At 30.6% G+C, this 15,377-nt stretch overlaps 1 protein-coding gene across 1 annotated transcript in view; it reads right to left on the bottom strand.

Annotated features, from left to right (window-relative positions):
• Nucleotides 1–9,714: 9,714 nt before the first annotated feature.
• Nucleotides 9,715–15,377, bottom strand: part of LOC125809755 (CASP-like protein 4D1) — a 96,098-nt gene continuing 90,435 nt past the window's right edge. Inside the window, exons 2-4 of the mRNA XM_049489354.1 lie at nt 10,877–11,030; nt 10,646–10,781; nt 9,715–10,160 (exon numbers count right to left, since the gene is read on the bottom strand). Of these exons, the coding sequence (XP_049345311.1) occupies nt 9,921–10,160; nt 10,646–10,781; nt 10,877–11,022 (522 nt within the window). The 5' untranslated portion in view covers nt 11,023–11,030 and the 3' untranslated portion in view covers nt 9,715–9,920. The remainder of the gene's footprint in view (nt 10,161–10,645; nt 10,782–10,876; nt 11,031–15,377) is intronic.

Raw genomic sequence — 15,377 nt, 5'->3', positions numbered from 1 at the left:
ATTGGAGGGCATAGTTCTTTTGTACTCCTGTTAACAAAGGTGTAATTTAATGTTTATGAGTTCTCAATTTGTCATTTAAGACCTAGCTTGTTTAGTTAAAGGTTTATAATTAAATATTTATGCACATTTTAATGGATTTCTTATTTATACATACGGTCTAAGAAAAAATATTACTTCATCAAATATTGTGTGGAATATTTTTATATGTTGATAGGAGATATATGTAAGCTGAAAAATAGTCAAGATGCATGTGCTTGAACTAATAATTGGTACAAATTAACGCAACCATTATTAAAGAAAATAATATCATTTTTATTTCATTTTATATTTTTTTATCCTTTTTGTTTCAATTTGTTTATTACGATGTATATCATTCTGGTCAATTTTCCTTATTGACTTTCATCTCTTTTTTTTTATATTTTATTTTAAGAAAACATATTTTTATAATTGAGAAATATTTATTTTCAAAATTCATATTTTATCCTTTATGACCTGCTCATATGTAATGCAACAATAAATTATTGGATATTGCATCATAAATTAGATTTTTAAAATTTTATACTACCTAGTTAAATATTGTCATATGAAATTTTCAAATAGTGATAATTGCAGAGAGATGGAAAGAGAATAGTGGTCCTTTTTTAACCCTTTGGTGCAGAAAAGTGATAAATGTAAGGGTAGAGGGAAGAAGAGCATGATTTTCAGTGCCAAAGTTATAGTGACAGAAAAGTCCCTCTCAAACCATAATTAGAGAGAAACAAAGTCCATTCAAGGTTCCTTATTTTGTAATTTCACAATTTTTATGAGAATCAGTAGCTAAATAGGGAGGCAGTGAGAGTAGACAGTATTCCTATTAGAAAGAGACTATAGCATCTTTCCTTTCCTGCACAACTCTTACTTCAATCCAACAAAATATACCATTCAAATCTAATTCTTTCTTAGACCAAAATGCCCCTATCCCAAAGTACTTAGTACTCGTAGATAATTGAAAAGGAGATTATAAAGTGGGAATTCGAACTTCTAATCATGAGATGAAAGATTTTTTAATTGGGGAAGAAAATTATAGGGTTGGGAATCAAATCTTCACTAATAAGGTGAAAAGTTTTCGAATAACTAGTCAACAAGAGTTATTAAGATTTGGTATGTTCCAAAGATTTCCACCCACTCTTTAATTCATTCAATGGTTTGACTCCATATTTTTGTACTTAAAACTAGCTAGTTTATATTCTCATATATACTTCAATCAAATTGCACTTATAACTAAATGAAAACCTATAAGGCTATAACCATAACAATAAAAATAGTTTTTAGCGGTAAAAAATATACATATTAATAAAGAGTGTTTTTAAAGTCTTTAATGATATTTAATTTCCTTAGTCAATTGTCATTAAATTCAATATTGCTATAAGATTAAGACATTTACAAAAAGTAATAATTATCGCTAAAAATACATATTTAACGACAATTAAGTTATTACTGTTAATTAATTACTGCTAAAAATTATTTTTAGTATAGTGAACTGGTGTTTAGAAATCAAACTCCAAAGAAAATTCAAGTTATGATAAGTGTCATTTAACTTGTTATATCAAGTTAATTATCATTTTTATCAAGCTATCAAGTATCAATTATAAATTTTCATAAGATTTATTTGTAATTATCTTATAATCAGCTATGATATAATATAAGTATTTTTTTTCTGAATAAAGGTAATACCTTATTTTACTTAAGGTGTATATGATTAAATTAAAGACAGAGTACTAAACTTACTGTATATATAACTGAACCATATTTTTTCTTGAGCGGAGTATCCACCGACCAATCGGGAACAATTTTTATAACTTTTTAAAATAAAAAAAGAAAATCAACCTACACTTCGCTATTTCTAAATTCTATTTGTGAAATTACAGTGAATATGTTTGTTTTAAGTTTTTTCTAAGACAAAAAGGAGAGTTTAGTGGCAATAAACAGAAAAAAGTATAGAAAAATGATACAATGGTAAAGCTCGTAGACTTGACAGTGTGAATCTTTTGCAAAAATCTCGATATTAGTACATCTCACCCCCTTCCCCCCTCCCAAATCTAGCTATGTAGCCTTACCATCAAATGAGGGAATTGCTTCAGGGTAGCTAGATGCACTAAAACTTTCGTTATGTATAAGATTCGGAAAAAAATCTAATCATAAAGATCTATTGTACGAGAATTGCTTAAGAATATTGATGTATAGTATGAAGTCTAAAGGGTCCTACAAGTTTGAGGGAAAGCATAATTTCCACTTGTTTCAGAAATGGAGACCCCATGTTTGTCTCTGTCTTAATAATTAATTCCATTCTCACCCAAATGAAATAGAGCAGTAAAATTTGTGCTAGCTGTTTTATTAGGTACGAAAAAAAAAACTTTATGTAACAATAAATTTTGTGTCTGAGAAATTAAATCAAAGACAAGAAAAATGTAATGTATTATAATATCTAATTTCCGTGTAAATTGAGTTGTTACAAGTCTGACAAAAATATCATGTGATTTTTCTTTTCAACCGTCTCTTGACTAAGATAGCATGATTCAGGGTCGTTCAAAATCGAACTGATAATATAAATTGATTTTTTTTATTGGTTTAGTGATTTCAATAATGATTTTGATTTTTTTTTTTATTATCAAGTTATTGATTCTTAACGGTTCGAGGTTTTTTCTTAATGGGTTAACTGACAACATAATAGTAAATTGATAAAAAAAACATTTGTACCATTCGATATATAGAGTTCTTGACTAAGGATATAGTTTCATAATTTTTATTTCTGGATATGTCTCAAACTTCTATCATTCTACAGTGTCCAGTGTTTGCTTTGAAGCAAGATGTAATCTATATCAACTCATATGCATGGTTCATTTGATTTGTCACCTTGTTTTTAAGTGATTTTTAATAATTTTTTTGTGTCAAATCTTAACAGTTAAACCGACAAAATCAATAATGATTAATTATCGATAACTGAGTTAATATCTTAATGGTTCTATAATAATTTAACATGTCTACACACAGATAATCGATAATTCGAATAAGAAGTTGTGAGATCTTACCTTATCAAAAGGACATATATCCATCTCAGAAGTACTCTTGCATCAATCAGTTAAAGACAATTGGAGGGGATGTATGTTTTACAAGAACAATAAGCTAGTGATTTGATGGAATTGTCTATATGGAATACTTTCGAAAATGTTCAATTACTATGTGGTATCCTTTTCTTTGCCACTATTTACAATATTTTACAAATCAAATAGAAAAAAACAAAAATTAGGCAACACAATGGCCTCTTTCCTGATTCCGTTTTCTTTGTGGAATATATGCAATAAATAGACACAACTTTGGATTATTCCAATGTGATCACCAAAGCGAGACAATATAGAAGAATCCCCCGCTAGTAAAATGTTGGTCTTATCTAGCTTTTGGCTTAACGATGATCGACATATTCGTGTACTGTGCGTGGGATCCATTTTTGAGAATGACGTTTTTAATATATATATTTTTTTCATTATTAAGAATTGAATTAGAGAATTTTGAATAAAGGTGGAGAAATCTCAACCATCTCACCACAATTCAAATTGGTAACAGTAACTAGTAACGGACAATTTATATTACCTAAATTAGTGGATTATGTTCCTATTAATTTTATTTCATTTCTTTTATAAACACATTAGGTCCGAGTTTAACAAAGTTGGTTTAATTCCATCATTTTACATTATCTTTGTTTTATGATCTGAAGGATATAAAAATATGTGAAGAATTTAGGAGGATAAAGATTTACTCTCGTTTTTCTATGTATTTATTTATCAATTTTCTTTTGTTATATAACCATTTTTGTATTTAGAACTCACTCACCCAACTAATTAAATTTGTGTCACATTGGCTCATTAAGGAAAACATTATTCTTATTAAAAGTTTCATTTCTATAATTTGAATTTGAAATTTCTAATAAAAAATATTAAAAAATCACAATATCCAAGATACCACACCACTTGGTGTCTAGTTATATGCAGCTTTTAAAAACACAATCAAATAATAATATATTTTTTTTAAAAAAAAATCAAATAAACAAGCAAACAAACAAAAATATCAGTGACCATACGTGAAGTTCATTATTCTATTGACAGTTTATAAGTGGGTCGTTTTTGTTGGGTGATGTCTCATAATTTTTTCCAATTATTTCAGTCATTATTAATAAAAAACAAATGCAAAACTGGTACATAGACAATTCCAAAAATATATTCTGTTTCCCTTGGATAAGTAAGGATCTACTGACAGCTGTATAAGAAATGAGACATATTTTTTTTCCTAATAAATACCAATGTAATAATATATTGGCTTATATTGCTAAAAATGAATTAGCAATATCTACCTTTAATAATTACCCTCATGTTCTAGTGAAAATCATCTGCAATATATTGAATTTGTTGTCATTGCAATATTTATGAGTTCAATTCATATACATTTAAAAATTTATTTGTGCACGTTTAAAATTGATTAATATAGATATCAAGTAAATTTAAATTAAAGAGCAGAATTATATATATTATGATGAAAATTAAATCACGAGAGAAATAAATTTTGAAGATGTCAATGACGGATCTCCGTTTCGCTCAATTGTCATCCCGATCCACCTACCAAGAGATTATTAACTTAATTAATTATTGAGATTTCAATTCTCCGATAATAATCGTCACGGAATATTTAAAGCGGATCTTGTCCCCAGGCAATCATTCCGACAAAAGATCAAATGTTCGTAGATAAATAAAATTTAAAAAACGTATGAAATGTAACTTCTGTATATATACTGAGAGATAAATCAACCATATTGTACTATAAAAAATTATGACGGAGCCATGTAGGGCTAAGGAGTCATCTGAAGCTCCTTCAATCGAAAATTATTTTTTTTATATATGAATAAAATAATATTTTTGTGTATAGATGTATAATAAATGTTAAATCCTCTTTAATTAGACTTCTTTATGTATTTACTTTTTCATATTTTGAACTTATTTGTGAAAATTCTGACTCAGCCACTGAATACTGAATGCATGAAAGGAAGGAAAAGTGTGAGATCAGGGGCGTAGCTAGAAGAAGACCCTTCGTCGGAAAATTATGTTGTATGTATATCATGTCAAATTCTACATTATTTAAAGGATATATATTAAAAGTTCGACATTCTTGACAAATGTTGTGTCTTTGGTGTAATGGTAATGGATGTCCATCTGAATGAAGGAGTTTTGGGTTAGGACCCCAAATAACACAATTATTTTTTTCGTTTTCTTTTAACAGTCATACACAATTATTTTTTTCGTTTTCTTCTGACTCCGCCACTATCATTGAAATAAGTTGGATATAAATACAAAATAAATAATTGTACTATATACTAGGAGGTTGTGCAAGTGAGAAGCTTATTAGTAATTAATAATTAAGATGCTCAAAGTGATGATGATTACAAGTGTTTGTTCTTTTTCTGATCACTGCACCTTAATGTATAATTGCACGTTTGGTTCTTTTCTAAAGGAGCTTTCTGATGTTTTTATTTTTAGGCTTTGACTATATTGAAATCTTCCCCAAAGAAACTTCTCTTTTTGGATTTAAAGGTAACTCACCCCCACTCACATGGTCTGTTTCTTGATAAATCATTTCCTCTTTAAACACCTAAAAAGAAATTAAAAGATTCCTACATTTAAATGGACCCCAATTCATGCATTGATCATTAGGGTTTGTTGCCTTCCTATAACTTTTTTTTTTTTTCCCATTATTAATAGTATAGGAGAAAAAAATGTTAATTTGGTTAGAACAAGTTGAGGAGAGGGGTAAAATGAATTCATGTGCTCGAATCGTGACGTTCACTTCATCAAAATAATATCAGTATTATGTGAACTTGAGCATGCAATCAAAATTCTATTCTAATGAAAGAACGACATATTTGAACTATTTAAACAACAACAAAAATATTTTTTTTACAAATATTAAATGGAGGGCCTACAAAATAGATTCTTTTTTATATCCCCTTTTATAAATAATCAAACTAGATTGAGTACAAATTAAATTATATTGCTTCCCATCTTGATTAATTACTCGTAAAACTAAGTTTTATTTTTTTATGATAGAAAAGGAAAAGGAAGACAGCCAGCCCATTGCCCCATTCCTCACCTTTAGATCGATCCTTCCTCAAAAAAGCATATGTCAATTCAAATTAATTAAGAAACTGCTTTTTTGGTTGTTAAAAAAACACATAATAAATATACACATACACTGCCTTTTGTCATTTAATTTGTATTAGGTATTATAATTATATTATATATAAAACATATGATCAGCTACCATCACATGTAGATTCAATTGAACGGATTGATCATCAACTTAGATTCAAATTCCATATATGTGTGATAATACATAAATCAACTATATAAATATTATATTTTAATTTTGAACTCAATTATACTAACACACTTGAATTTTAAATTTATAAAACTTAAATTCGGAATTAGCATTTATTTATCATAAATGGCTGAGGTTGATGGAGGCACAATCAGGCTAAAAAGGCCCCCTCCTAGGAAAAAGGTTAACTCATTTTTCAACCAAAAAGATAAAGAAAAAGGGTATAGAAAGAAAGAGAAAAATAAAGAAAAAGCATATCAACAGCCCATGCTCCTTGTCCTACTAGTAATTAAGTTATTGTACTTCCAACTTAATTTTAGCTTTCATATATCTCTAAAAAAAAAAAAAAAATAAGGCCTAAGTCATCTGCGGCTACTTAAAGTTGTCTGCATATTTTACATAAACACCTCAACTATGACTATTACTTATTGAACACCTAAATAGTTCAAAAAGTATACCTATTAAACACAAAATGTTGATGTGGCCAAAAAAGTATTTTTCACTTCAACTAAGCGCCTAAAAAAATCTTAAATATTATTTTATTTTTATTTTTGTCAAAAAATATTAATACTTTTTGCCACTTGGCATTTAAATAGCTTATAGGTAATACTAATTCTTAAAACAAAAACAAAAAAAGAAAAAAAGCCCCCACCCCACCCCTTTCAAGTCTTCTTCACCAAAAAAGACCTGCACACTGTTTTTTTTTTCTTTCTTTTTCTATTCTATCTCTTTTCAATATTTATTAAAAACAATAAAAATTGAATTGACTAATTGAATTTGAAGGGAAAAAAGAAGAGAGAACATCATGCTGAAAAAAATTAGTCGATTGACGCCCATCTCGGTCCCCTTCGAACAAATATTACCAGTCAAATTAAAATGTAAACCCATTAAAATCTTCAAAAATAATATCAGATTGATTCAATAAAAATAATTTACGTCCTCTCGATTTCTCTTTGCTATCGATTTCAAGACGATTGAAAGACTCTCTTTCTTCATCACTCTTGTATCAGTCTCTTTGAATATCTTTTTCTCTCACGTATTAGGAATAAAAAATAATTATAAAAGCAAATAACAAAGATATTGAATTTTGTTGTTTGAGAAAAACAATCTTGTTAGGATGAAGATGAAGAAGAAAAGGGGCTGGATAGGGTTGGGCTTCTCTTTTTTTTTAAAAATAAAATAAAATTAGATGGAAAAATTAATTTGAAATAAGTTTCATTCTTTTTAATATAAAATTCTTTTTTTCTATAATTGTTGGACCCTACGCCACATGTTATCTTTTAATTAGTCATTTTGACACATCACAGCAAGTGCATTACACACACTTTATTTTTTTTTACTTATTATCGGAAAATGTCAAATAGGAACAAGTTTTGAATAGATAAAAGTGTTCAATAGGTACTAGCCTTAGTTGAGGTGTCTAAGTGAATTATGCGGACAACTTTAAGTGGCCGCAGATGACTTAAGCCAAAAAATAAAGTTATCATTGAGATAGTCTAACTCTTTTCTTTAGCTTATCGACTTTGTATACATATTTCAAAAATCACTACATGTTTAATTATTTTTTTTTGTAAATCTAATAATCCATAGATAGTAAGTGAAATCCAATTCAGAAAATAATTTCATTAATGAATAACACCATTGTGGTAATTAGATCGTAATGTCAGAAAAATCATTACCACAAGACATATATAGAAGGGGAGGTCATGATAAGTGTCTATACCAGTAAAATGGATGATCTCTCTCAATTAGTTGGTGCGGTGATTTACTTCATAGACAAGAACTCTGGTTCAAGTTCAGGATGACCTAGTTGCACTAAGTAAAAAAATAGAAGAAGCATCTGACTACATCATGCATGTTTTAGAGTGAGTTGAGAGTGAAACTAAGCACAACATGAATTGAAGTTTGGAAGACATGAAAAAGCAATTAGTAGTAGTTAGGTATTGCTTGCAAATGACAAACTCTACCTAAGTGACCTGACTAGAGCTGGCCTCAATCTGTCTTTTTCTTAGTTGGCTTATCTCCATTAAGACACTAAAGTTTTGTCTGCGTGTACCTCAAGTTGTTTACCCCATTTTCTTCATATATAATTGACTCCTAACAAATGGATCCCTCAATGTGTTAAGGAAATTGATCTAGTGGGTGCGTGGTAGCATTTCTTTGTGTCCTTTCCTCTAGGCATATTCAGAATCTTAAACTAATAGGTGCTACATTTCTTTTAATATATATACACTCGCACCAACTATAGATCTAGTTTTGGTTTGGGTTTTTGATTCAATATGTTTTAAATTCGCTAGGTAGGTAGTAAGGCTACGTATGTACATGTCACCCTCTTCAAACCTCATTTATAATCATGCGATTACACTGATATATTGTTGTTGTTGTTGTAAATATGAAAATTTCATGATTCATTAGGAGTTCCGATTTTTAAAAAAGGGATAAGATTGTAATTTGTATAATATGTCAATTCATCTAACTTCTATATAATTTGATGGGAACTAAAGCTGCGCAGGGAAAGAAGGTGACATGCTCAGTGGGGAGCCCTTATATATATAATACTTTGATGCATTACCACAAGAACCAAATGTCCCTCTCAATCAATTTTTAAGTAACCTAAACATTAAACATATTGACATGACATGTGAATGCAATGTTATCACAGATTGTATTATTATTACATTACAAGTTATGTATTATCATCCAGGCTTTTGTTACTACTTGCTTCCAAACTAGTCCAAAAGGTTTAAGTTGAATCTCCTTCCTCAGAAAATTTAATTATACAATGGATAAACTTACGGGAAAAGGGTACAATTTTTTTCTTATATACAAAATTTCTGGTACATGTTGCTGGTGGGAGGTGGCAAGTATCACGTGAAATTAGTTGAGGTGCGCGAAAGCTGACCCGAACACCATAGTCATAAAAAAAATATCTCAAAATTGCACTTTTGAATTTCTTTTGTAAAAAAAATGGGGATAAGGAATCAAACCCTCACTAATAAAGTGAAAGTTCAGTTAGCCAATCAACCGAGCTACTAAGAGTCCCACTTTTGAATTTATAAGCAATTTTTAAAAATCCCCTGATTGAAATTGTTGGCTCCACCATTCTATCCACCGTTCAATTACATTCAATCCATAACATTGCTAAATTTGTCCATCTAAAATCTCACATAAAGAAGAATTGGGTCTTAATAAGTCCAACACTTGCATGTAAACCAAGGCCCAAAGAGTGATTTTCTCCAAAAAAAATTCCCAATTTAACAAAATACCATACCGATTACCATCATTACATACTCAAATGAATTCACTCTCACAATATATAGCTAATAGCAACAGTACTAGTACATTTCCATCTCTTGATATTCATTGAAACAAAGTACGTACACATATTATTATTATTGCATCTTCAAACTCAACACACACAAATTATTTAAACGACGATCACACGCGAATTAAACAACAATACTCAAGGTTTATTTTGCTACACTTAATAGTTGTTGCTCCAAAAAAGTGTAGATCGATCTTCATTTGCGACTGAAAGAAGTAATAATGGTGAGCACAGCCATAGTAACAAATCCAGCAAGAAGTGGAGTAGTTGCTAAATGACCCTTATCAAAGAATATTAGACTCTTCGTCCTTAACTCTTCGAATGTATCGATCCCAGTTGTTTCAATTGTGTCTACAAATCCATTTACGTAACGTTTGAGTTCAGAACTAACACCAAAACCAACACCAACTCCACTTGCTAGGAAAAAACTTAGCACCTGCATTGCAATATATTCACTCAATTAGCTCTTGACATGTGCTATCTCGAGTCGTTTGATCATGAAATTCACATAATTTATAGTATTGGAATGTGTGATCATCATATCTAAACGTTTTTTTAATTAGGCAGAGTCTTCAGATTCTTTTTAATAGGTGATAATAGTAAGACTCAAGCTCTAGAGACTTTTCTAAAACCACCTATTTAATTATATAGTTTATACTCCCTCCGTCCATTTTTAATTGTCATGATTTCCTTTTCTAGAGTTAAACTATAAGAACTTTGACTAACATTTTACGATGTATTTTTTCAGCATATCGATATGTAAAAAACTATAATTTATATTAGTACTTTTCATATAGTTTTTGAATATCTAATTTTTTTTTGTTTAAAATATCGAATTAATATTATCTAATTTAACTTTGAAAATTAGTCAAATCAACTTTCGAAAAACGCAACATGACGGTAGACTAAGGGAGTATATACCTTGTCTACGTAAAAATCCAAGCGGCCAAGGAACTTGCCATGAAAAACCCTTTTCCCTGTCACGGCATAATACAATGCAAATGGTAGTTGAATCAATGAGTACACAAATCCAATTAATCCCGCTGCTACCACGTACCTGTATTAACGATTTATTTTTAGTATAATATACAAGTAAATTTTTTAAAAAAAAATTAATATAGTGAACAAGTAAAAATGAAAAATATATATAACCTGTAGCCCTTAACGTCACTGTATTTGGTTTTTTCGCCTCCACTAAGTTGGAAGCTGTTGGTAATCATGATTGGCACTGAAGCTGCGCACAACAACATAGTGAAAAGTCTAAGAACAAGGATTGCCAAAGCCCTTGGTGTTTCCATTTTAATAATTCTTTCTTTGATCACTCTCTTAATTTTAGGCTATGTATTTTTTTTGCACATTTTTAGGTGGTCTAGAGAGCAACCTTTTATACCTTGGACTAGAACTAAACCTGTTGTCGTTAATTATCGTGTCTAAGATTAATTTTTGTCTGAATTATATGGTACTATAGATAATGAAGTTTCCATCATCATTTCACAATTGTGTTATTTTCTGATATATATCATACCTATCCAATTATGTAAAATGATTATGGGAAATTTCTCTTTTTTATTTTATTGGCTACTAAGCCACCCATAGAGGTGACATATGGAGGGTTTGATTGGGTTAAAATGAGTTGAGTTAATTAATGAATGATTACTTGATTCGCTCAAAAATTACTTTGCTTGAATGGGTTTAAACACCGGGTCGTAATTACTACAACAAAAATAGCTTTTAGCGACAAATAACAAAGAGTGTTAAAGTTTTTCTATTGGTATTAGTTGATTGCAATTGGATTCAGTGCCGCTATAGGCTTTAAGGACATTCACGTTAATTGCCTCTAAAAATATATATTTAGCGATAATTAAGTTATTGTCGTTAATTAATTACAGTGAAAAAATATTTTTGGTATAGTGTAACCCAACCTGCAGCCCTAATTCTCCATTATCAAAATGTTTTTCTTTTTTTTCTCCATTACTCACAAAATTCTCCAAAATGCTATCAAATTCACTAGGCTATATCAAGAAGCAACACAAAAGGCTTCAAAACTTGCCAAGTATTTTTGCAGCTCGGTGCATAAAGCCTTCTGCGCTCAGGCATGGGGTATGATGTAGCTTTCCTGATTGCTCCTATGGCTCGAGAGGAAAATATAGAAATAGCTGATGTAGGCTTGAATATACAGTTCAGTAGAATTTCGTAATTTTAGCTCAAACTTCATATATATATATGTATCATAACTTCACTAAATATGTACAAAAATCAAATTCAGAACTCATGTTACTAACACTTGAGGTCCTTGTCCTAGAATCCAGAACCCTTATGTCAAGTATACACACTCTCACCTACTTCTAATTTTTTAAATATATATAGTGTATTTTTTCAACGAGAGGACGTGGCCCTGCAACTCTTTTAGTTCAGTTTTCCTCTGTTTGTATTGAAGAATAATTAAAGATTAGAATCCAGTTTTCTCCTCTGCTACAATTTTCTCCAGTGAGGAGAACCTGTAAGGTGTAAAAAGGAACAACAGCTTTAGATACAATTACTTGTATCACAATGAATAAAAGGGTTGCTTTACTATAATCTATCAATGTTACATTGAGCACATCATAAGTTTAACAACGCGGTGTGCAAAAGAAACAGGAGATCGATGTGTAAAGAATAAATGAGTCAGGTGTGGGGCGTTGGGAAGAAGTTCACAAGCCAGCTGAGTCCAGTCCATGTAATGCAATCAAGAATTGAAGTGGAGATGGTGGAGCAAATTAAAGTAGGACGTACGGATTCCACTAAACTCTGTTAATTTCCTTCCTTGATCAGTAAAGAAAGATTCTTTGTGCATGTATCAAGATGCACATTTGACACAATTCTTAGCAGACTGATGAAACGTAACAATCATCTGGCCCATTAATTTAACAACTTGTTTATCCAATCATCTAACTCAATTTACGCATCTTTTCAACAATTATCGGTGTATTTAGCAGCAGGTAAGAAGCTAGTATCCGCCAAGAATTTAATTCATACATCAAAACAGACAATACTTGTACTTGATGCAACAATTGTTACTACTATTACTCCTCAATACCCAACTCCACTAGAGATCAGTAATATAAATCTCTATATCCATTTCTTACTATTTGTGCCTGATAAGTGCTTATGTTCCTAGATGTTTTGATGATCTCCTCACAAGTGTAGAGACACTAATTAAGGGGGAACACCAGTTATTGAATGAATGTTTTGTTCACTCACATGAGGAGTTATGCAGGTTGTTTGTCATCATCAAAAAGGGGGAAATTGATAAGTTCTTATGTTCCTTGATGTTTTGATGATGTCCTCACAAGTGCAGGGACCTAGTCCTCTGCAGAGTATGAATACTCGTCCAGTTGTCAAAGTGCTGTAAAACTGTAAAAGTTGTCCGTGTCAGGAAGTTGGTGAAGCTGCAAAGTACTTCACCAATCAAAAGCGAGGAGGTTGCTTGTACATTGGACAATAATTCTTCTTGTCCAATATATTCAACTTACAAACAACAAAAGATTTATTCATTCAAAGAGAGATATTTCAAGCTTCAAAAACAGCAGGGACCTGATCAATTGCTTCAAGTGCTTCTTGTACCAACTGTTAATTTTGTTTGCTTGTAATCGTGCTTACATTGTAGGAATCGTTTCACTTGTGAACGAAACGTTTCAAACTTGTGTGAATCATTGTAAGAACTAGGTTAAGGGTAACTTAGGGTCTTACTCTAAAGTCTAAATTAATCGGTTAGGATTAGTATAGTGGGTAGTGTTGTATCTGCCTAGTCAAAGTCTAAATCATCTTGGAGCTAGCTGATTTAGTGGGCGATATGGTATCCGCTCAGCAAAGTCTAAGTTATCTAGGGTGATAACTTAGTGAGCAGTGTTGTGTATGCTGTGGCTCATCTAAGTAATATGAGGTATTGCTTAGAGTTGGGATTAGTAGGTTAATCTTAGTTTGTAAATTGACTTTTACTTTTGCTTGAAAAGATTAGTGAAAGCAGTTTTTGAAAAGTCCTGGCAGGCTAGGTTGTGGTTTTACTCCCTTGAGCAAGGAAGTTTTCACGTAAAGTTGTTTGTGCAACCTTTACTTTCAGCATTTACTTTACTGCTTATTGTAACTGTGCTGAGGACCTGGTCCCATCGAAATCGGTGGACTCATACATTCCAATAGTGCCCTTACTAAAGATACTCGAAAATCTTACTTTTAACACAAATGAAAAGTTCGTAAGACACATTGTAGAAACCAAAATCTTCATCACTAAACTCCTCTCGAGGAGTTCAACATCGATAGGTTAAGGGACACTTCACATTTGGTCTCTCTTGAGCTAATTTTTTGGGGTTAAGTTAGGCCTCGGGTGAAACAAGCTTGAACATTATTATTCAAGTTGAACACACTAAGACGCACAATGCCGTCAAGTTAATCAGTGTCAAACATTCTTGAAACCAAAAGCCATCTCAATTGCAGTAGATGTAACTCTAGTCAACGATATACATACAGATTCATAATTCATACCATATTTACATCAAACTACATTGCTTTATTGTGATCAAGTCATATATAATTGAGATAAATATATGTCAATTAAGTATAATGATATGATTGAAGTCTATATATATATAAATTGTACTATACATTATATGTGTAGTATTTACTTATTGAATTGATGTAAATTTCCTTAATACAGTTAATTTCACATGCAAGTAATCACACCATTAAATTGTTAGCAAGATGATGGATCATCTTGTTCGAAAATTACAATGATAATTAAGTCTAAAAAGTAATGTAAGCCTACCATCCTTAATTGTTTTTTTGGGACAACACACTTTGTGTTGGAAAATAATATGGAAGATCTACAATAGAGTCTTCAATTTAGTACTATATAATATAATAAAAACAATTATCTCGAGCAATTTCTAGTCTTGATGGACAAAGTTACTTGGTACCTATTATTGGTGGGAGATAACAGGTATCCCTTAAAATTAATCAAGGTGCGTGAAAGCTGTACCAAACATTGCGGTCATCAAAAGAAAAAGAGCATAGAAAATTTTTAAATGGCACCTTAATTTTCTTGATGCATGTTTTTCCACATGTACTTACTTATAATGTCAAGCCTCTTATCACAACGATATGCTATATAGTTTCTTAAGAATTTATATTCCACTACCAATATTGTACATTAACTTTGGTTAATATACCTTCATTTCCTTGAGAGTTACCTAGGTTATGAGAGGATTAGTGGAGTAATTTAAGTGAAGATTATAATAGTAACAGAGTAATTAATATAGAGATCATGGGCATTGGGATACCTTTTAGGATACCCTACTAATTTGGCACCTTAATGTGGTCATGCAGGCATTACACTCTGTTCTGTCAGCCACGTAATATTCTTATATTATTCTAATATATACAAACTATCTTTTCTTATTTTTGAAATTTATTTCCTTCTGCTATTAAAAGAGCCATGTTTGTTTTTAGTTTTATATTCAGCATTTATTTTAGGGCTGAATTTGTGATCCCAAAAACTGATTAAAAGGTGAAACATTCGAGCTCGAACTCAAACTCGAAACCTCTTATTATGGATGAGAGTGATCATGTATAAATATCAAACATATGTAAATTATTAAGAATTTAAATATTCATTACTCGA

The sequence above is a fragment of the Solanum verrucosum genome, unplaced genomic scaffold (assembly GCF_900185275.1).
Source record: "Solanum verrucosum unplaced genomic scaffold, falcon-dt-bn FXZP01000121.1, whole genome shotgun sequence".
NCBI classification, from domain to species: Eukaryota; Viridiplantae; Streptophyta; class Magnoliopsida; order Solanales; family Solanaceae; genus Solanum; species Solanum verrucosum.
This window is presented reverse-complemented; position numbering and strand designations above follow the sequence as displayed.